The 24,144-nt window shown below is 46.6% G+C and overlaps 1 protein-coding gene across 1 annotated transcript in view; it reads right to left on the bottom strand.

The window, feature by feature from the left end:
• Nucleotides 1-24,144, bottom strand: part of SYTL3 (synaptotagmin like 3) — an 84,458-nt gene that overhangs the window by 29,371 nt on the left and 30,943 nt on the right. The window contains 4 exon segments of the mRNA XM_041740826.1: nucleotides 825-949; nucleotides 4,618-4,696; nucleotides 6,669-6,738; nucleotides 7,987-8,038. Of these exon segments, the coding sequence (XP_041596760.1) occupies nucleotides 825-949; nucleotides 4,618-4,696; nucleotides 6,669-6,738; nucleotides 7,987-8,038 (326 nt within the window).

The raw sequence follows: 24,144 nt of genomic DNA, 5'->3' as shown, positions 1-24,144 counted from the left end.
GGTCCCCAACGGAGGCAGATTTTGAAACCTTGAGCTTGTGTGTGGAAGTTCCAGCAGGAGGTGGGGCTAATCTAATCCACTTGGCTCAAGCAGTCTGGGGACATCCTGAGTAGAGCCCACAGCTGCAGGGAAGGGGCACCTGTCCTGTTCAGCCCACCAGAGCGGTCATATTGACCACATATTGACCCATATAGGACACCTGCCCTAGCCAGGTCACCTCAGCTGGACTACAACCCAGGTGTTCTGATTCTAAAGGTGCTTTCTGTCCTGGGCCAGAGCATCTGCTTCAGACTTGGTTAATCCTGGTGGAAAGCCAGACTAATTATTTACTTAAAAGCCTTTATTAGGTGCGCTCTCTTGTGGTTTAGATACCTGGAGAGAGCCTCCCTCGTGATTGCCCGTGGTCGTGCAGCAGTTGCGTTTTTAGTGGTTTCTAGCAGAGACCAGGAGAGATTCTAACCTGAGGGTGTTGGGAGTAGGAAAGCCTCTTGACTCTCCATGAGGGTCTTCAACCTCAGGAACCACCTGGCACATTTCGGCCCTGCATGTGGGCCCTTTGCCTTTGGAGCAGCCTTGAAGCTGGCAAGGAGTCCCAGTGGACACCTGGAAGCTCTGGGGGCTTGGCATTAGGCAGAAGCTTTTCCCTGCTCTCAACTATTTTCCAAATAGACCCTGAAATTTGACCATCATTTGGCCAGGCCTTCCCAAGAGAGAGGGGCTTATAATTACATTTTTCGGACTGCTTAAGATAAAAGGCAAACTAAATCTATAGAGAAATGGGCTAGAAGTAGCTCTCATGGTGGCCTGGTGGCCTTGGGGAATACCCTGGTGGTGACGTTGATGGCAGTGTCAGACTGGCTCCTTCTCTCCGTCCGGCTAGCACATTGCCTGGGACCCGTGGCTAGGAGTTGCTTGTCAGAGGTCATGTCATTCTGGGACTTGGAAAGCTCTAGAAAACAAATACAAGGGATGACAGGTGGGAGCACACATCTTTGACAGACTCCTAGGGCCCTCCTCTGGGACTCCCTGCAACCACACTCTGAGAAACCCCAAGGTCTCTGTAGGCTAGGCTTACAGCATGGGGAGGATGGCCCTGAGCTCTGGGGTCCAGGGATGTGTCCCCAGACACCGTGTGCTGGACACGGAGCACACTGCCATGCACAGCACAGAGGAGCTGGATTCTCAGGGGTGATGGTGTGGCCACTTGCCTCTGTGGGCAGACAGCCACCATCAGGGCGGGAGTGCAGGGGAGGTCATCCAGCCAGGTTACGCTGTATCCTGGGCACATGCCATGAGTACCCAGTTGTCCAAGCACCAAAAAGACAGCCTAACAAATCAGCCAACGTCTTAGGGGTTTCTTATAAAGATTTATAACTAAATACCATTTCTTGGGACCTTTTGAGGAGAGGTGGAGGCAAATTCAGGGTACCCTTATAATTATTTTAATAAGCAAACCCTGAAAATACAACTTTTCTTGTAATGTAATACCAGTTGAGAATAAAGGTGAATAAAGTGAGAAGGAAGGAATCCACACACAGAAGCAAGCAACCACCTCAAAAATGATTTTGTCCTCCAAAAATGTCTTTCCTCTTCCATGGGTCCTTGTCTGTCTCAAAGATGACCCTGAAACTATCTTTAGAGCAGAGCCCTCTGATGGATATAATGTGGCTTATATATACCATTTCAAATTTTCCAGTAGCCACATTTTAAAAAGAGGTAAAAATTAATTTTAACACTATATTTCACTTAACACAATATATCCAAAATACTGTTAAAATATATAATATCAAAATTAACAAAATGTTTAATCGGCAACTAACACATAATACTAGTTTCTGGGGTACCTTACGAGATGATCACCATCCTACGTCTAGTTACCACCCACCACCATGTAAGACTGTTTCAACATTACTGTGCTGTACAACTGAGTTTTAACTTCTTTTTTTAAGCAGTAAATTTCTGGAATCTGGTGTGTATTTTACCCTTTATTCGGGCAGGCCACATTTCCAGAGCCATATGCAGTTAGCATATTGGACAGCCTGGCCCCAGAGCATCCTGTCCTCTGATCCGCTCCTCAAGATGCTATTTATTAGGCATCCCCCACATGTGCTCCCGGGCATATGTCTGCAGAGCATCTCTCTTCTCTAGAGGAGAACCTCACCTGCCCCCCAAAGCCCTGGGGCATCTTCTTTCCCACCAGGATGTGTGCAACCTCTCCTCTCTGAGAACACTACTGTCCACACTGTCCTCAAGTCTAGCATCTGGGAACCATGGGGCATCTTTCTGTGCCCAGAAGCTAGCAGGGTCCCAGTGCACACCAGGCCCTCAATGTTGACAGTGGACCTGAACTCCTCGAATGGCCAAATTCCAGCCCAGCTATGAAGGGTGTGAGAGCCCCCAGGAGGTGAAGACCCCCCACCTTGGGGGACGGGGTCATCCCCCTGCCCTCTGTTGGGCACTCACCCCAAAGCCTGTGTCTTTATCTGGTCCATTTATGTTCACAGACAAGGCTGGTGGGGGTGCCTCCTAAGCAATTCTGCTTCTAACAAGTAGGTCTGGAATCAGGTGAAAAGGAAAGGTAACAGCCCAGAATGATCCTGAAGCGAAAATCAACATTCTTATTTCCTCTTCCCCTTCTAAGGGGGGCTAGAGTGCTGGAATCTTCTAGAAATGCAGCCATGATAAAAAGGGCTGGAATTGTTCATTTATTCCAATCGGATTGGCTCCACCGGGCAACATCAGCTACCAGAGGTCGTAGCTCTGGGGCAGCTTCCCAAACTCTTTAGGGCAAGGTCCCCTCCAGCCGTCCCCCACAGATCCCAGGTGACACCAGAAAGAGGCTGTCCGCTGTACCACTTCTGTAAGAAACAGGCAGCAGAAGGGATCAAGAGGGACAGGTGCACAATAGCTCGGGACCTGAAGAAACAGGAATCAGCCCCAGGCCCGCTACGTGCCCAGAGGCAGAGGCGGGGTGCAGCGCATGCAGCCTGTGCCCTTCCCCGTGGAAGCGGCGGGAGCACCTGGAAGAGGTGGTGGGCAGACCACTCCCCCCACCCGGGGGCCCAGAAAGCTGTGTCTTTTCATCCCTGCCTCTGGGCTGAGGTCTCGGCATGCCATGAAACACCAGAGCCTGAGCAAGCGGGAAGGGGATTCAGGTTAAGGGGTCCAATCCATACCCCATGGCAGAGACTGCTTTGCTCTTTTGAATCTTTTGAATCTCCCACCCCCGGGGACTAGCCCGGCTGTCCACCTGGGTCTGCTGATTTATACTGATGGCATCATCATACCACTCAAAGTATTAAACTGGCGAATCTCAAACATCTGAGCCTGTGTCCAGGTGAGGCTCTGGGTATGTAAGCACACCCAAGCATTCCCACGTGTGGGTCCCAGCATGTGCAAGAGGGCGAGCGTGACATGGGACAAGATGAAACCTGTGTCCTGCATCGCTGGGTGTCTGACAGAGGGATTACCAGGTCAGAGTTAATGCTGAGGCAGGATTCTGGAATACAGTGGTGGGAGGGAATTCACATAAGCCGTGTGGATTTGGGGAAGGCTGTGCTTCTAGAAAGAGACGCTGAGAAGTTTCGACAAGAAGAGTGGCAACAGGAACAGAGCCAGCTGCTCAGAGTTCAGGCAGCTGTTAACAGTTGGAAACCGGCGTCCCAGGCTGGTGCACACAGAGGGCAGGCGTCGTCCGAACACCCAGCAGCCTAGCGGGGTGACTTGGACCCTCCCAGCTCTATTAGCAAGCAAGTGGTACAAAATTCGAGACAGACTGTCTGGTGGGATGGTCACCTTTCTGCTTGTCTGAAGAGTGGTGCTTTGATTTCAGTTGTCATGACGCAGCTCGGAAGGGCTCGAGTGGAACACAGAGGACTAATTCAAATCCAATAATGAGACTGTCTCAAGGCCAAGGGACAACGCTGAGCCCATCCAAATGCACCAGCGTGGGTAGAAGCCAATCAGAAGCACCGAGAAAGGGAGTGGATGCCTGATAACCCCCAATCCCTCCTAGTGCCTGGCCTGCTCCAGGCACCTTCGCAGGCCTGAGTGGGGGGGCTCTTCTCTGGGGTTTGCAGCTTAAGATAAACAGGAAAGAATATCCGAGCAGAAAGAACATTGAAAGAGGCAAGATTCTAAGCAGTGACGGGTTTGGGTTCCTGGCATCTGCAAATCACATGATTGCGGCTCATTGAAGAAGATAAATTGACCAAGGCCAAAAGAATGGACAAGTGGTTCCATGCGAATGACAGGCTCTGGGCCCTGCCTGGCCGGAAAGCCCCCGGACTTCATTCCCTGGAGCCATCCCACCCCACTGTTTTCCTCGGTCCTGGGGAGAGGCTGTGGGAGTGCCTGGATGGGCCGCCAGGTCCGTGCCAGCTCCTCCCCAGTAGCACTGAGCTCTGGCAGGTTTGGGCCACCGTTGGGCTAAATGGGGGGCTGAGGGTCTCCTCTTCCCCCAGGAGACCAGAGGCCTGCTCTGTGGGAGGAGTGGTGAAGGGCTGGGGCTGTGGTCCCCCCAGGAGCTGGAGACCGAGGTCCCTGGCCAGGCCCCGCCCGTGGGCTTGGCTGGCCTGGCTGGCGGTGGGAAGAACACATGGAAAGGCATCCACTTACTTTTCATGTGGGTGGTAACAGACAGAAACAAATTTTCCACGGACTTATTAAATCCTTTAAACTGACCAAGTTCCTGTAACTAAAACAGAGACAGAGGAGAGAGGATGAGAGTTATATTTGAAGATGTGTGTCTGCCCCAGCAGCCTTCAGGCTGCCAACCCCCAACCACGGGCAGGTGTGAGTGGAGTGCGGGGGCTCAGGGTGTGTGCAGGTGTGTGTGCATGCATGTCTGCAGAGGAGAGGGCACTGTCCTCTCAAGAGGTAGGGACTGTCTTACTCAGCTGCTTTCCTCTGAGGTCTGACACCTGGGTTTAAGGAAGGGGCATCAGCAGGGGGTGTTGACATGACAACTATCACCTCGGGAATAATGAGCAACATTTCACTGGCTCACACTGTACTCAGCTAGACTCCTGCTCCTTTAACCTGCTCTTGCATGACCCCACCCCAACTCTACACAGAGAGGATCCACCACAGCAGAAGGCACATGACATGGTGGCCATGGGTGGTACCAGGCTCAGGGCACCAGCCTGGAGCCAAGGAGTTCATTCCACCCCTCTAAGCAGGAGAAAGAAGAAAAAGGAAGCTAAAATGACAGAAAGGGGGTCACTTTCCCCTTCAAGTCCCATTCCTCCATCCCTCCAACCATCCATTCATCCATCCTTCCATTTACCTATTCATCCATCCATCCCTCCATTTACCTATTCATCCATCCATCCCTCCATTTACCTGTCCATCCATCCATCCTTCCTCCATCCACCTCTCTATCCATCCCTCCATCCATCTATTCATCCCTCCCTCCATCCCTCCCTCCCTCTTCCCACTCCTCCCACCTTCAATGCCTCCTTCCCTCCATCCCTCCACCCATCCATCCAGGAAATATGTCTTGAGCACATCCATGCTGGAACTTTGGAGGATTCAGAATCTTAAGGAGAAAGTAGAACAGAATTTTGAAGATCATTCCAGGGTCTCAGTTTGAAACTGGAAAAAGAATAAATATACCCTCTCTCTCACTAGCATATGAATATGCCCTTCTATGTACAGATATAGTTACTCTCTTTAATTCACAGACTAACGATAATGAAAATAATCAAGACCATGTATTTTCATGGCACTTTATAGTTTCCAAGTACCAGCACAGACATTATTTCATTAATTTCTCACACCAGCCATGGGAAGCAAGCCAGAGGAGTATAATTATTTCTACCTCCCAAGTGGGAACCCAGATAACTCCCCTAAGATGACACCGCTAATTTCTGTGGACAGAAATGGTCCTGGTCTATTTTATGTTAGAAACTATAAATACTCAAAAGATATACACAAATACACACCCCAGGCACTCCCACACCTATGAATCATACACCTGTGGATCAACCTGTATTTACTTCTCTTATATCCCCAGAGACCCCTGACACACTGCAGCCTATTCAGAACCTCACACTCAAGGGCACAGGGCACAGATAGGGAAGACAGCCAACAAAATGACAAAAATAAAATGGTAGGAATGCGGGGTATGGCAAGGATGTGGGATGCAGGTGAAGATATGGGGTACAGGTAGGGATGCAGGCACAGATGAGGACATGGGATACAGGTGAAGATGTGGATACAGGTAAGGTTATGGGATGCAGGTGGGGATGTGGGGCATAGGTGAGGATGTGGGGTGCAGGTGGGGAAGTGGGGTGCAGGTGAGGGTGTGGGGTATAAGTGGGGATGTGGGGTACAGGTGGGGACATGGGGTACAGGTGGAGATGTGGGGTACAGGTGGTGATGTGGGGTAGGGTCAGGATGTGGGATGCAAGTGGGGATGCTGGGGTGCAGAGGTGAGTCATTGTTAATGCAGATGATCACATGACCCCCAAAGTATGCCAGAAGCACAGATACCAGGCAGGACCCAGCACTTCCAGCCTCCATTCTCTGCTCCCTCCATGGCCTGCTTCAGCCACAGGTGGATCCCTTCACTCTGAAGGTCTTTGTCCAACCTTAAGACCCCCTTCTTCTTCCACTTCTCTCCCACTTCCCCTTCCCCAGGGAAGCACACAGAACAGACACATTACCCTGTGAGAGCTGCCACTGCACTGGCTCTCGCTCAGAGGAGGTGGGGTGGGAGGAACCACAGAAATTTTGCTGCCAAGGAAAAATACAGGAATAAGAAATGGGTTATGAATGATCCAACCATTAGTCTTGCAAACACACAGGACTTGCCATTATCCCATAGTTCAAGTTCTCTGCCTTTTTTAAAAAAAATTTATTTATGATAGTCACACAGAGAGAGAGAGAGAGAGAGAGAGAGAGGCAGAGACATAGGCAGAGGGAGAAGCAGGCTCCACGCAGGGAGCCCGATGTGGGATTTGATCCCGGGTCTCCAGGATCATGCCCTGGGCCAAAGGCAGGCACTAAACCGCTGCACCACCCAGGGATCCCTGCCTTTTTGTTTTGTTTTGTTTTTTACTTCTTCACATTTTAGAAGAGGATCCTGGCAGCCCTGCCTGGATCTGCTCCTCTGGGCAGGGCATTCCTGGTATCAGAATGTGGCAAATGAGCACTGAGCTGCCCCTGCTCTAGCCCTGGTGCTCCACCTGTGTTGTCTAAAGCAGCCTGGCTGCTCTGGAGCCGAGACTCCCTGCGTGGTCCCCTGTGGCAGTTGGTGATGGAGGAGAAGGAGGAGGAAAAGGAGGAGAAGGAGAAGGAGGAGGAGAAGGAGGAGGAGGAGAAGGAGGAGGAGGAGGAAGAGGAGAAGGAGGAGAAGGAAGAGAAGGAGGAGGAGGAGGAGGAGGAGGAAAAGGAGGAGGAGGAGAAGTCCGAAGACTGCAAAGTCTCATTCTGGGCCAAGAAAAAAGAACTGGATGGGGAGTTTTCAGTAATACTTTAATATATTTGGTGCAATCAGGTGTGTGAATTGTTGCCAGCTCCCAGAGCGCTAGGTGTTTAGGATTTTATATCAAGAAGTTAGCATCTTGCAAACCATTCCTCACTGCTGCCAATTTTATTCCACGGATGTCTGAGATGTCAGGCACCGGGCATGATGTTGGAGATATGAATGACTCTTAAAAGCAAATGCTTGGTTTAGAATTTCACTTAAAATGCCATCAAAAATAATATCTCATTTTCTTAACCACATTTCAGGAGAATTTAAGAAATAAAACCTTTAGTGAGAAAATGCTCTGCTAGCTCCCAAGAAGGCTCTTCCTAAGAATCTGGAAATATTTCTGTTTCAATCTTTTCCAGGCACTTTATCATTTAAAAAAAAAAAGAAAAAAAGTCACATTCCAAAGCAGCCACGTCTGAAAGTCAAGAGATCTAGAAGTTCTTTCAGGGTCTTTTGTTCTTCAGCCCTGGAGGGACCAGGACAGTCTGCCCTAGTACAGCACTCACCTCAGCTCCTGATAAGATTGCAAGAGCTTTGCTCCGGCTGTCCCATGTTTGCCTGGAAGAGATACCAGTAAAGGTCATTCATTAGTAAGAAGACAACCTTGGTGGTGCAAACACAGGAAGCAATCAATTAAAATTAGCAGCTTTTTCTAACGTCACTTCTTCTTGTTCTTCTTCTTTTAAGATTTTATTTATTTATTTATTCATGAGAGACACAGAGCAGCAGAGGCACAGGCAGAGGGAGAAGCAGGATCCATGCAGGGAGCCCCATGTGGGACTCGACCCCAGGACTCCAGGATCACGCCCACCTGAGTGGCTGAGTGATTCAGCATCTAACATCACTTCTTGGAGTTAAAAAGTAAAAGACCATTTTGAGGTGATCGAAATGCTCTGAAGTTCGATTGTGATGGTGGTCGCACAACTCTGTTAATTTGCTAAAAATAATTAAATTATATACTTAAAGAATGGATGAAGTTTATGTTCTATAAACTACATCCCACGAAAGCGGCTGTTAAAAACGCCTGCACACACACAGGCGGAGAGACCATAAATTCTGGGAATGACTCCTTTTATTAGAAGTTGACGTTGGGCTAGATTTTCTAAATCTGGAAAATTTGAAAAGTAGTCGAAGCTTCCAAGCTTCCATCTGTCCTTTGGAAACATTTAATAATTGAATGACTATATTCCTTTGAACAGTCCTTGTTATGGAGATTAAATTAATCTGTTAAAGAATGTAATCTACTTATTTCTAGTTATAGAGGCTAATAATTTCCTAAAGAAGACTATGTCTCATATAGTACTCTTTTTGTTTCAAGGAAAGGGGATTTTATGATGTACTAAGAGCCCCAAAATAGAACTCTACATGTCCATAGTCCTGTGAACACAATGTTTCCTGGCCCAGCGCTTAGGAAGAGGTTCTTCAGCCAAGCTGGGAAGCTGGAAGGCAGACTGCCTTGCCCAGGGGAGTCTCCCACCGGGCTCCACACTGCCCAACACACGGCTGAAAAACACCAGACCTGCCATCCTAAGAGGTCCCTCTAGCTCCCGTGTTGTGTGTTTGAAGGTTTTAATCCATTCCAAAGAAAAACTTACATATGCGTTTGTATCTCCATAAGTCATGAAGAAGAGTAGGGGAGGGCTTTGGGAGGGGGAAGGCAAGGGTCTTTGACATCAAGGCCCAAATCTTATAGCCAGAAGGAGCTGACCCCCAGCTGATCCCTAAGTGGTGCAGGCCCCAGGGCGGGGGTTCTTAACTGGAACTGGCCTCGGGGAGTGCGTGAGCTCTGAACTCATAAGTCAAAGTCTGAGTCTACCTGTCTGTGTGCCTTGCGGTGGGGAGGAGGTTCATGATGGTGTTCACCAGATTCTCAAAGGAGCCTGTGAGCCCTCCCCCGTGAAGAAATGCTTCCCTAAGGCAGATCAGAGAGGTCGCCCCAAAGGCCGAGAGCTGCCCCAGTAGAATCAGCTGGTAGTGGATGAGAGCCCACATCCGCAGGAGCCACTAGGAAGAAAACATCCAGGCCAGAAGAAAAAGAGAACCACCCTAACTGCATCGCGGCCGGGCGGTTGTCATGAAAGCAGAGCAAAACAAGGCAAAGAAAAAGAAAAATTAGTGACACTGTTTATCCACGGTGTCCCGGGTGAAAACACAGAACACCCAAGGGATGGGGAGTTCCGAGCCCTGTTGTGGGTTGGCCGAGCCCTGTTGTGGGTTGGCCGGCTCGCTCCCTGTGGCTCCCTTCCCACTGCCTGCCTTCTGCAGACCCTCATCATCTGTCCCTGGGTTGTGGTGCCAGTGTCCCCAAGGCACAGCCACCAGCTACAACCCCTCCCACCCCCATCGATGCTATGGATCTACTGCCTAAAGCCCTTCAGTGACTCCCCACTGTCACTGCCCAAAGTCCAAGCCCCACACAGCGTCCCTGGGCCTCCACACCCCCTGTGGGCCCAGCTCTCCTGCTGGCTTCCCTCCCTGCAGGCTCCAGCAGCTCCTCTTCTCACAGCCCCTCCCCAGACATTGTCTACTTACTCCCACTTACCCCCATCTCATCTCCTGGTGCCCACTGCCTGGGCATTTCTACCTGAAACCCCTGTCTCCGTCCTGGACTTAAGCCTAGTCCCCTACACCCCATTGCCAAATACCCCTCACCCCAGGGCCCAGGGCAGGCCTGGCCACAGACGGCTCTCTGCTGCCCCCTGCTGGCTGCATCGGGCCTGGCCGGCCACACTGGGCTCTGCAACCTCTCCCTGTAAAGACCAAGTAAGTATTCTAGGCTCTCTGCAGTCTCTGTCCCCTACCCCTGGGACAGCAGGCGTACACAATATTGGGGTTGTTGGAGGGGATGAGGCTGGGGGGGGGGGATGGGGTAACTGGGGGATGGGCATCAAGAAGGGCACGCGATGTGACGAGCATGTGGTGTGATGTGCAACTGATGAATCCCTGAAGTCTACCCCTGACGCTAATATAAGACACTATACTTTAATTACTTGAATTTAAATAAAATTTAAAAATAAATTTTTAAAAATACAGAGCGTCTGTGCCCCAGTTAAACTTAGTGGACACTGAAATTTGAATTTCATGGCTTTTTAATGGGTTACAAACATTATTCTCTTTTGGCCATTCATAAATGTAAAACTCATTCTTAACTCACAGGACATACAAAGACAGGCAGAGGGACAGGTTTGGCCCTTAGGTCCCACCGCACCCCCGTGTTGCCCGTCAGTGATGCAGAGTGCACTGTGCACAACCACAGTCTGTTCACTGAAGTTTGGGAAGCGCTGCTCTGTGGCTGGGTCTGTTCACTGTTTATTTCCATGGTAATTTTCTCCTCTATTCCCTTAGTTGTTTCTTACCAAAGGCTTCCTTAAAAAGCACTATTTACTTTCTGTTAATATAAAAATGCACCTAACAGAGGCGCCTGGGTGGCTCAGCCCATTGGTGTCCAACTCTTGGTTTTGGCTCAGGTCATGATCTCAGGGTTGAGGGACTGAGCCCCACACTGGACTCCACACTCAGCAAGGAGTCTGCTTGAGATTCTCTCTCTCCCTCTGTCCCTCCTCCCCCGGCTCCCTCTCTTGCACAGGATTTCTCTCAAAAAAAAAAAAAAGTAATAAAATAACAACACACATAACTTCAGGGAGGAAATGCTGATAAAAGGGTGCCCTCTAAGGTGTCCTGAGAGGTGGGGTGCCTGGAAGCAGCGGCCCTGCTGTGCTGCTCAGGCTGCCTCATTAGGCCAGAGGCTTTGCAAAGGAGCAGCTGTGGGTCAGGGTGGGGAGCCTAGGCTTCCAGGGCACATTCTCGAAGGCACAGCTGCCATCCCCTAGCAGCTGACTGTGTGCCCTGTGCTGTGTGCCACGCTCCACATGCATGTGCTTCTTGAGTGGTCACCGGATGTCATTTCAATGTCATCAGTGAAAACTAAGCCTTAGGGACATTCTGCAACAGGCCCAAAGTCACTGTCTACAAATGACAAAACTGCCTTTTGCACCATAACTTGCCTACCAAGGGGGATACAAACAAGTTAGGGAAGAGCAGACCAGTGACTGCTACATGGGGCAGGGGGGCGGTTACCATTCTCTCCACTTTTCTCAAGTGTGAAAATTTTCATGATTAAAAGCAAAGAGGAGGGCAGCCCAGGTGGCTCAGCAGGTTTTTTTGTTTGTTTGTTTTTTTAAAGAATTAGATTTTTTATTTATTAGACATAGAGAGAGAGAGAGGCAGAGACACAGGCAGAGGGAGAAGCAGGCTCCATGCCGGGAGCCGGACGCGGGATTCGATCCCGGGACTCCAGGATCGTGCCCTGGGCCAAAGGCAGGCGCCAAACAGCCCAGCCACCCAGGGATCCCGGCTCAGCAGTTTAGTGCCTCCTTCAGCCTGGGGCGTGATCTTGGAGACCAGGGATCGAGTCCCACATCGGGCTCCCTGCAGGGAGCCTGCCTCTCCCTCTGCCTGTGTCTCTGCCTCTCTCTGTGTGTCTCTCATGAATAAATAAATAACATCTTAAAAAAAAAAAGCGAGGGGGGAAAACAACCACTTATAAACCAATGGCCAACTCCCTGGAAACTCTGAGATTTCTTAATTGAGAAATGCTTTCTATTTGTCACAGGTATCTCACCCTGCTTAAACCAAGAAATGAAGCCTGTGCCCCTGGGTTGGGGCATCCAGCCTAGGGTGTGAGGGCCCTCGGGGACAGAGGGGCCAGGCTGGGAGGGTGCCAGCAGTGCCTCCCCTCCCCCCCTCAGGCTCCCACGTCTCTCCTAGCCCTGCCCCCTTCCCCCTCCAACCCCCTTCCAGAGCACAGGAAGTGCTGTCCTTTGCTTACAGCTCACTGTCTAGGTGAATACAACAGATAATGAATGAACATCCTCGACCAGCAGCCAAGGCTGCTATGGGTTGAGTTGTATCAATTGAAAAGACATGTTGAAGTCCTCACCATTTTTTTTTTTTTAAGGTTTATTGATTTATTTTTGAGGTGGGAGAGGGGCAGAGGGAGAAGGAGAGAGAGAGAATCTCAATCAGACTCCCCGCTCAGTGGGGACCCAGACACAGGGCTCCATTCCACAACCCTAAGATCATGATCTGAGTTGGAATCAAGAGCTGGATGCTTAACAGACGGAGCCACCCAGGCTCCCCAAAGTCTTAATCTTTAGCACCTGTGACCATGACCTTATTTGGAGATAGTCTTTGCAGAGCAAGCTAAGGGGAGGTCATTAGGATAGGCCCCAATCCAATATGACTAATGTTCTTATAAAAAGGGGAAACATGGACACAGAGGTGGAGGGGCACACAGGGAAGACAATGTGAAAACAGCCATGTGACAACAGAAGCAGAGACTGGAGTCATGTGTCTACAAGCCAATGGTTGTCAAGGACAGGCAGGAGGCAGCTGGAGCTATGAGAGGCAGGGAGAGACCCTACCCTGGAGCTGGCCAAGGGAGTGGCCCCTTGACATCTGAGTTTTGGCCTTCCAGCCCCCAGAATAGTGAGACAACACATTTCTGCTGTTTGAAGCCACCAACGTTTGTTCTAATAACCAGAGGAAAAGACTTATAGAGGTCCTTTGTGATTGAGTCCCTCCCTGCCTCTCCAGGGTCGCCTTCCACTATTTAGAGTATGTATCACCTGTCCCATCCTAGGTCATGGGGAAGATGCCTGGTGTCCACTAGACTGTTCTTCTTCCATGCTCCTCGCTCACGTGCCTTCCCACCTCAGCTAGTGCTTTCCTCTCCGGGATCCTGAGCCTGTCCTCACCCGGCTGGCCCCTTCACGGTTGCCACACACACTTCACTAACATTCCTCCGACTGCACTGTGATTATGAGCACCTGTGTCGGTCTCCCCGACTGGACAGTGAACACTTTGAGGATACAGGTCTCGTCTTACATATCTTGATGTCGCCAGCACCAGCAGAGAGTTTCTTGTGTGGGGTGGTTATAAATACAACAGCAGCAACCAGAACTATCTTAACAATCAGCATTAGCTCCTCATTTGAGCCATATGACCAAACACGTATGAAAAGAAGGTCACCGGGGCACTTGGTGGTTCAGTTGGTTAAGCATCCGACTCCTGATTGATTTCAGCTCAGGTCATGATCTCAGGGCTGTGAGATAAAGTCCCAGGTTGGTTCTGAGCTCAGCATGGAGTCTACTTGAGATGTTCCCTCTCTCTCTCTCTCTCTCTCTCTCTCTCTCCATCTGCCCCTCCCCCCAACTTGAGTTTGCATGTGCTCTCTCTCTCTCCAATAAATAAATAAATCTTTTTTAAAAAAGAGGCAGCCATCATTTTTTTTTTTTTCACAACTTGGCTTACATGTGACTCACCCATTCACTCACATTCACTGAGTAGAAAACAAAGGAGCACTTTACAGAGGTAAGGAAGACACAAGCTCTGCTCACACACAGGAGCTCACAATGCTGTAGGGATCCGTACCAACCACAGAGCACCTGTGGTTTCTAGATCTAATGCCAGTCCTGCAGCTGGCACAAGCATGTGTGTGACAAGTCATTATCAACCTACGCACTACTTCTTGATCTAAAAAAAAAAAAATCGAGATAAGGCACCTTATATCAGCTGCTCATGAAAACTCTTATAGAATGGATGCCCATCTCAGCTGGGCTCCATTGTCATGCTGGTCAAGCACACTAACTGCCAAGCTGCCGGTGCCCTGGACCACTGGCCCTGCAGCAGCTGCCATGCTCTGCTCCCCTAACACTTGGCACTTAGGTGACATGGTTCATGGGAAAGAAGGCACAGAATAGACTCTGTGGAACGATCCAGGGCAACTCAGCCAACCCAGCAAATCATGTCCAGTGGCCAAGTGGCCTCATGTTCTGAACTGTGGGATCTGTGTGGGTTCTTCTTCTTCTAAGACATTACCATGAACTTCCCCTACTACACCGAAGGATCCCCACAGCTACCCTTTGTTAGAAAAGTCATACATGACCATACAGTCGTGTGGGATCCAGCTGTGGAGGAGGGTGGCCTGGCCCATTACCACCTCTTTGCTGCTGCCTATGCAGGGCGCAATAGCATCCTAGGTAGGAAACCACACCCTGGAATTCCAGGTGTGACCCAAAGCAAAAGACAGGTGGGGCTACTCTACATGGAGCCTCCCTGGAAATAATGCAAATGTGCCCCTTCCTCAAAATACTTTTGTCTGACCCCTAGGAGTTGGTTGCAACCTATGGATTTTGTTAAAACAACTTATTTTGCTGATTCTTCCAGAAAAATCATCACATTAAGCGAACAAATCTCAGATGTCTATGGTGTGAACTGTACTCCCACTTAGATGTGGCTCCTTAATACAATGTTCAACCCACACAACTGTATATGGCAGTTCTGATAGTTGGTGCACACTAGAGCTTGAGTATTCTAAATTCTAGGAGAGGCAAATAAAAGCACGGTTTCAGAGGGGTGTTAGACAATTACAGTGTGTTTTAGGACATTTTCCTTAATAGGAAACAAAAAGTCCCTAAAACAACAAAGTTTCAAACTAATTTTTGGCTCACATGTGCAAAATGGAAAATGTCTTTAAAAAATTTGACCTAGAAATCCCTCAATATATGAAGAATCATGATATCCCATCATAGATGGTTTTGGAGCTGGACTCCAGAGCCATTTTTAAATATATTTTAGTCCTTAGAGAAGCTTTGAGCTGAAACAGCACTGGAGCCAAGCCACTACCCCAGGATGAAAGAAGACAAAGTGCACAACCATGAATCAGCAACTAATGCCTTCCAGGAGAACAAAAATTAATAATAGTAGATTTATAATCCTGCTGGCAGAAAACATCCCTCATCCGGTGTCCTTTTGCTATTAGACATTACTCTTCTGCTTAGTCACAAGAGAGAAAAAATAATTTTTTCTCTTAATTAAGCTTCCTATATTCTATCAACAGAAATTCTGGATGGCTTCCATGTTAATAACAATCACCAGGAGCTGAGCAGTAACTCTTCCACGAAGACAAGCTTAAGGCTGCTAGTTATAGCAACTGGAGCAGGTTTGTTGAGGACCTGGGGACAACAGATTGCTTTCTGTGTTCTTTGATTTTCTCTGAAAATTGAATGTAGATTTTAGGAGTCCTCTAAGCTAAAGAATTTAGATATTAATCCATTATCAGATATGTGATTTGCAATTATTTCCTTCCATTCCATGGGTCACCTTTATACTCTGTTGACAGCGTCCTTGATATACAAGCTTTTCATTTTTCTGTAGCCTCATTTGTCCATTTTCTTTCTGTTGCCTGTGGCTTTGGCATCACATCTTGAAATCACCACCAAAGCCAATGTCTTCCTTCCCTCTGAGTTTTTCTTCTAAGAGCTTTATAGTTTTAGGTCTGTTGTCCATCTTGAGTTAATTTTTGTAGGGTGTTAGGTAGGGGTCCAACTTCGTTCTTTCACATGTGAATCTCCAGTTTTCCCAGCACCATTTACTAACAAGGCTGATCTTTCCATCTTGAATGATACGTTTAGAGTCATTTGGCTACATATTCAAGAGTTTCTTAGGGGTGCTCTAGATATTTCCACTGGTCTCTTTGCCTGCCCTTATGCCAGGGCCACACTATTTGGATTACTGTACCTTCATAGTAAGTTTTGAAATTGGGAAGTGTGGTTGGTATGGATCCCTACAGCACACTTCTTCTTTTTCACGAAACAGACCAAATAACCCAATTTTATACAAGGGCATGGGACTTCGTTCAATAGACAATATACAAATGGCCAATCAGCACATGAAAAGATGTTCGACAACACTAATCATTAGGGAAATGCAAATCAAAACACTAATGATACAACCATATGGAAAACAGTGTGGAGGGACATTTAGGTGCTCAGTGGTTGAGCGTCTGCCTTCTGCTCAGAGTGTGATCCCAGGATGCTGGATCGAGTCCCACATCAGGCTCCCTGCGGGGAACCCGCTTCTCCCTCTATGTATCTGCCTCTTTCTGTGTGTGTCTCATGAATAAATAAATAAATCTAAAAAAAAAACAGTGTGGAGATTCCTTCAAAAAAATTAAGAATGGAACTATTATATGATCTAGCAATCCCACACGGGGCATATATCTGAAGATGCAATCACTATCTCAAAGAGATAGTTGTACTCCCATGTTCATTACAACTCTGTTCACACTAGCCAAGATATGGAAACAAACTAAGTGTCCTTTAACTGATTAATGGTTAAAGAAAATGTGGTATATATTAAAATGGAATACTGGGGCACCTGGGTGGCACAGTCGGTTGAATGTCAAACTCTTGGTTTCATCTCAGGTCATGATCTCAGGGTCGTGACATCGAGCCTTGTGTGGGGCTCCACGCTTGATGTGGAGTCTTCTTGGGCTTTTCTCCCTCTCTCTCTCCCTCTGCCCCTTCCCCATTGCACTCTCTCTTCTCTAAAATGGATAAGTTCTGGGAATTTAATATATAGTCACCATGGTGATCACAGTTAACAATACTGTAAGTTGCTATGAGAGCAGGGTGTTCTCATCATAATGATGGCAAAATGATAATTGTGTGATGTGAAGGATGTGTTAACAAACCTTATGTGGTAAATTTTTTGCAATATCTATATGTATCAAATCATCAAAACAAAATTCATACAGAGAATAAAATAAATGTCAGGTTAGTAGATACCTAATAAATACTGAGGGAATGAGTTACAAAAACACAAACACATCAGGACACCTGGGTGGCTCAGCAGTTGAGCATCTGCCTTTGGCCCAGGGTGTGATCCTGGAGTCCCGGGATCAAGTCCCACATCGGGCTCCCTGCATGGAGCCTGCTTCTCCCTCTGCCTGTGTCTCTGCCTCTCTCTCTCTCTCTCTCTCTCTCTCTCTCTCTCTGTATGACTATCATAAATAAATTTAAAATTTTTTTAAAAAGTCACAACAAATTGTTTATATATAATATTTAACCATTCTGAAACTTGAAAAAATATAGTAACTAAAAAATATAGAAACTTGAAAAAAAATAATATTGTCATCTTTCTGCCCTTAAACTCAAAGATCAAGTAATAAAATGTCACGGTTGTTAAAAAACAAAACCCAAGAAACCCAAAGAAAGTAAAACACACATTCACAGCAAGGAGCCAGAAGAGGGCGCTGTCTTTATAAGTTTAGCAGATGCCCCCCAAAATAAGATCAGTTTTCAGTTTCGGTTCTGTTATTAGTGATCTAGAAAGGTGTCATCATAAATTGTTTATTATTTTTGCTACTTTACCAGTGGCTCTCAAACTTAACATGCATAAAAACTTATTTGGGGACTTGTTAAATACATATTCTTGAGTCACACCTGGTCCCATGGGATCAGGAACTTTGAATTTGAAACAGCTTGCTGCTGATCCTGAAGCAGGGTTCCCAGAAGCCACAGTAAAAACCCTCAGTGCAGAGATGGCCAACTGCCCGAGGGTGGAGAGGCAGGAGGTGATGATACCAGATGGCTGGGTAGCTAGCTACCTACGGAACACTCAGACCCTACAAAGGTCTCTATGTTCTGATCATTCTGATGCACCCCAGATGAACTGCAACTACGGTATACAAGGAATTATTTTAAGACAATGAAACCAAATATCAAATTACAAAATCTTAGAGGGGGGGAAGAAGCCAGTCTATAATCAGAAAAAAAAAATTAAGAAAAGCAAAACATTTAAAATATTTTTTGTACCATCTAGCTGCAAAATGAAAAATTGGAGTTCATCTTTTCTTGCTTTTAAATCTTTTTAAGGATTGGGAAAGTAACACAACAAACGGCTACAATTAATATCAGTTATTCTTTATTGGATTATTACTTATCCTTTGTCTACTTTCAAGGAAATTTGGGGAGCATTTACCTTAAATGGCACATGTCCAATAGAACCCTTAAAATAGGCATATAAAAAGGAAGCGGGGTGACAGAGGGCAGAATGATTCCTGGAATTCCTTTGATGGGACATGAAATTTGGCTGTAAGTTTCTGGATGCTAAGGAGGAACAGAGCTCTCTGTAGAGAGAGCTCCCAGCTCTCCCAGCTAAGTTCTAGTATTGGGTACTATTACAGAGAACATCGCCTTGGGTCTGCAAGTAGCTCCATCCTTACTTCATTCATTCACTCACTCACTTATTCACTCATAGCTCCAACCCTCAAATGATTATAGCAGAAAAATTAGAGTTGACTGAATACATCTAAGAAAAAACTTATGTCAAAAAACGTAATGATTAGGTGCAGCTAACAGGATAGAGAGCTAAGAGCCTTAACATATAAAGAATGCCAGAAGTTCAAACAAGTAGGAAATATTCAACTCTCCTAGTAATTAGATTAATCCAAATGAAAACAACAGTAAATTGTTTCAGATTACCCTAACGTTTTTTTTTTTTCTTTAATCAAACTGATAAAGTTTGGATTGTTTTAAGAATAATCCCTACAGGTAAGGAGGGTACACACTTCCCAGAGGCAATGTTCCTAACCTCTCATCTTATCCTTCTTTTTCTAGAAATGTTCAGAGATGTACCAAAGATTTACCTACAAAGATGTCCATTGCACTTTTATTTATTATTTTGATATTATAAACTCCCAAAAACATAATTCAAAACTGGAATTTTCCTCACTGTACAATAGTGATTTGGTTCAATAAATGAAGTCATGGGGATCCCTGGGTGGCTCAGCGGTTTAGCGCCTGCCTTCGGCCCAGGGCGTGGTCCTGGAGTCCCAGGATCCAGTCCTGCATGCGGCTCCCTGCATGGAGCCTGCTTCTCCCTCTGCCTGTGTCTCTGCCTTTCTCTCTCTCTCTGTCTCTCATGAATGAATGAATGAATGAATAAATAAAGTCATATTCCAACATTGGGGTAAGATGTAGTCATCTGAAATTATATTGTTGACAAAGGATAAGGATATGGAATAATGTTCTTCATAAATTATGTGAAGAAATAGTATAAAACTATACATACAATTGGGTACCAATTATATAAATCTATTAGCTTGGCTCATATAAAATTGCCTTTATTCAATCATTTTTACCTAAAAACATCAATTTTTAATAGTTTAATCTCAATACTTTTAAAAATGTGTGTGCATGTGTATATATGTGTATATTTGTATATATATTCACACACACGCATATACCCTCACAGACATGGATTCACCAAAGAACAGAAATGATGTACACCAAAATGTTAAACGTTTTCAGGGTGAAGTCATTGTATTTTTAACATTATTTGTTATGCTTTTCTTTACTTCTCAATTTTTTTTAAATGAATATATGTTACTTTTACATTCAGAGTCAATGTAATTTGGAATCCTGTTTCAAGGGATAGGAGTTTGTGGTGGCCAGAGCGTGGCAGGGCAGCTCATGTACCCTGCCAGGGTGGTGTAAATGAGCACACACTTCCCGGAAGGCAATTTGGCAGAACATAGCTAAGCCTTTCAAGTGTTCACACATTTGACCAGTCATTCTTTTTCTTAGAATCTATCCAAACGAAATAAACAGAGATACCAAGATACCTGTACAGGATGTTCATCACAGAGTTATCTGTGATACAAAATTTTGAATACAATGATAAACTCACTGACAAGATAGTGCATCCATCTGATATATTTTATTTTTATTTTTTTCATCTGATATATTTTAAATATGCATTGGGACAGCTCTTAGTAGCATAAGAAAATGTTTGTGCTATATTGAATGTTAAAAGGAAGATTAAAATCTACATATGGTCTGATCATAAATCTGTTTAAAGGATTTGTAAATCTAAGGGTGCTTGTTGGCTCAGTCGGAGCATGCAACCCTTGATCTTAGGGTTATGAGTTTGAGCCCCATGTTTTGGGAGTAGAGATTATTTTAAAAAGAAAATCTTCTTTTAAAAAATTTAAGTCTGGGGGAACCCCGGGTGACTCAAGGGTTTAGCACCTGCCTTCAGCCCGGAGCGTGATCCTGAAGACCCGGGATCGAGTCCCGCATTGGGCTCCCTTCATGGAGCCTGCTTCTCCCTCTGCCTGTGACTCCGCCTCTCTCTCTCTCTCTCTCTCATGAATAATAATTTTTAAAAAATTGAAGTCTGTATGTGCACACACACATGCACAGCATCACCTAGAAAGAAGTCTGGAAGACAGAGAGAGTGTGTGTGTATGTAATTAACAGTTTGTTGAGTAGTGGATTTTTATTGACTTCTGTATACCGTTCTGAATTTCTGAAATATTCTGAAGTACATTACTTCTATAACTGGATAATGAACAATTTATTTTAAAAGAGAAAAGAAAGCTCCCTCTTTACAAAATGGAGGCTGGAATGTGGACAGGGCAGGTGGAGTCTTGGGGACCAGCTAGGAGCTACTGTGTTAGAAGTGGGGATGAAGAGTGGGGTAAAGATTTAAGAGACTGGGGAGGCAGAAATGTCAGGATCTGCTGACTGGTTGGGGGAGGGAATTGGGTATAAGTCTCAGGTGTGTGGATTAGGATATGGCATACAGGCTAGGGTGGCCAGCTTCCTGGTGGGCTGCAGGGCCCCTGGTCTCCTGATGTATCCTATGCCATCCCTCCCACCCTGAACAGAGCAGACCTATGTCACCACAGGACACAGCAGAAATGACAGCATGTGCTTTCTGAAGCAAGGCCATAAAAGAGATTGACAGAGACAGAAAGTAGAAAGTAGAATACAGGGGCACCTGGGTGGCTCAGTCTGTTAAGTGTCAATGTTTGGCTCAGGTCATGATCCGGGGTCCTGGGATCAAGTTCCATGGAGGGCTCCCTCTCAGTGAGGAGTTTGCTTCTCTCCCTCCCTCTGCCCATCCATCTGCTTGTGCTCTCTCTCTCAAGTAAATAAAGTATTTTAATCCAAAAAGTAGAAGTTCCTAGGAGTTCTGCAGAGGTGAGGAAAGGGGAGATATGGGAGAAGGAAGAAGTCCTGAGGATGAACGGTGCTGATGGTTATACAACAAAGTAAATGCAGCAGATGCCATTGAACTGTATGGTTAAAAATGGTTAAGATGGTAAATTTTATGTTGCGTATATTTGACCATAATTAAAAATAATTCAATATAAAAAGGCCGGGCTCTGCCTTTGTCTCTCTGGCCCTCCTGCCCTGGGGGAAGCTGGCCACCACGGTGAACACACCCAAGCAGCCCTGCCCAGAGGCCCCAGGGGTGGAGGACCCCAGGCCTCCTGCCATCGGCAGCACCAGCACACCTGGTGTGTGCATGAGTCCTGGAGAAAGCAGATCCTCCAGCCCCGGTTTCTGTCTTCAGCTGAAGGCCATATAAAGACCCTATAGAATAATACCGATTATTTTAACCCACCACATTTTGGACAAATTTGTGGTCCAGCAATGGAAAGAGGCACAGATTTGGGCCGCCTTGCACCCTTTTGTGTCTCGAACGACCATCTCGTTTTCCAACTTCCAATCAGGATATTGAAGGTGGAAAGAGCGGCGTTCACACTGTTAGAGCAAACACTAGGTAATACTCAGAATCTCGGTCTCAAACACATGGGAGAGCAGGGGTTGCAGTGGGCTCCCCACCAGAGGTGCCAGAGAGTGGGAGGGCGGCAGTGACCCAGTGCATCACCCCGTGACCCAGGATCAGTTTCCTGCAGTTAAACAACCGCTGGGGGCCCACAGGCCTCCTTTTTTGCCTTCTTTCCTCCAGTAACACCTGCTTCACCAATACCCTAAATTATATCCTCCCTGCTTAAATCCCCATGTGGTTTCTATTTTCCTAACTGGCCCTTGGCAGATACAGCGCATGGACTCGAGTCAACTCAGTTCTGTGCTACCTTGTCTGTAGAGCACAGATGTCAGTAAGGTGCAGAGCCACCTGTCCGCATGAGCCATCATCTCACCCTGGTGGCCTTTCCCTACTCGTCGCCTCCCAACCTCCATCCACCTGTGCTCATGAGACTGCTTGAGTACTGGGCCCAGCACAGCATTTTTCTTGGTCTCCCCATGCCTTCTGAGCCCACCTCGCCTACAATCAGACAGTAAGAAAATGAGACACCTCAGCATTTGAGGAAGCAATTGTAGAAGGGTCAAGAATTTGGTGTTTTCTTTTGTGCTGGTTGTTTCCTTTATACCTTGGGAGAAACAATAAAAGGATAATTTATTCTCAGGTTGACTTTCATTGTCTGCTTTTTTTTTTTTTTCTTGATATTTTCATTCTGGTGGAAAGTCACTGGACAAAATAAGAAAAACCTGGGAGTTCAGGTTCATTCCTATCCTATTCCTCTTATGTCAGGTGGCCACCATGCCAGCCTACTGCTTCCACTCACTTCTACTCACCAGAAGAGCAACCAGGGGCACCTGGGTGACTCAGTGGTTGAGCATCTGCCCTTGGCTCAGGTGGTGATCCCGGGGCCCTGGGACTGAGCAGGGATCCTGCTTCTCCCTCTGCCTCTCTCTCTCTGTCTCATGAGTAAATAAATAAAAATCTTATAAAAAAAAAAAAAAAGGAAGAGTGCCAGAAAGATGATGAGAAGGTAAGGAGCATGCAGATACATGCACGCACACGTGTGCACATGCATGCACGCATACACAGCCATGTTCTGGCCTGCAAATTAATTTCCCTAATTAAAATAGTGATACTAAAACTTTCAACAGTGTTGAAAAGGTCCCAGGACAGGTTCCTGGGAGTGGAGTTGTTATTGAGGAATTATAGAAATTTCACTCCCTACAGTCTTACCGTGTATGAACCAGGTGAAATAGGAGACACTACCACCTGAAGAAAACCTCAGCCCCCGACAAAAAAGTTTTAAGTACAATCTACTCCCCAACATGGGGCTCGAACTCACAACCCCATGATCTAGAGCCACATGTCTACAGACTGAGCCAGCCAGGCACCCCAACAAAAAAGTATTTTAAAAACCCAAAACAAAGCAATAAAACTTAGACCTCATGCTGCCATGCTTGCCTAGATTATGCCCTAAATGGGGACGACAGCCCCAGGGAGGCAAAAAAAAAAAAGGTGATTAGTAAAGGAAACAAATCCTAGTGTGCTCCAAAAGGCCTCAGTACATGAACAGAAAAATACCTGGGATAGTCAACTCTCATGGACAGGCAGCATTTAGGAAAAAGTGTTAACAAGGCTGGGACAGGAGAGAGAGCAGTAAGGAAAAGCATCGAGAAGCACTGTCCTAGGTGAGACCATACACACTTGCTCACTCTTTTGCTTGAGCATGCCCATTAGCACCTTACTTCCTTCCAGATTTGTAATAAGCTCTGCAGAGACATCATCCTTTCTTGAGTAAGAAGAATCAGGACTATAATCCAGGAGAGAATTTAATGCCGACTGAATATCAACCTTAGTTAACAGTGCCTTTTACAAGAGCTGAGCGTCAACGCTCAAATGGCTTCCTTTCCTTGCCAACACATTTTGGGTTGTGGCTAAATAGCTTCTTCCTTTATCTCAAATGATCACTTTTTCCAGAAAAAAAAGGGGGGGTTTCAAGTCACCCTGTTCCCTCTAGGTCAGTCTTGGCTCCTTGCGTGCAGTCTCTGCTGTCCTACATCGCAGGGGATGTGTGTTACCACTGTGGACGAATGTGATTCACAGAGCATGCGGACTCCACTTTATCTTGAGGACGCATGTGTGCACCTTTGTCAGATACATTACTCTCTTGTCTGTGCAGCTCACGTCCTGATATGGCACTGCTGTTACCAAAGCACAACTAGTTTCCCTTATGGTTTCCAGTCCTAGCTACCAATTACACA

The sequence above is a fragment of the Vulpes lagopus genome, chromosome 2 (genome assembly GCF_018345385.1).
Source record: "Vulpes lagopus strain Blue_001 chromosome 2, ASM1834538v1, whole genome shotgun sequence".
NCBI lineage: Eukaryota > Metazoa > Chordata > Mammalia > Carnivora > Canidae > Vulpes > Vulpes lagopus.
Note: the sequence above shows the minus strand (reverse complement) of the source record. Positions and strands in the feature narration are given on the sequence as shown.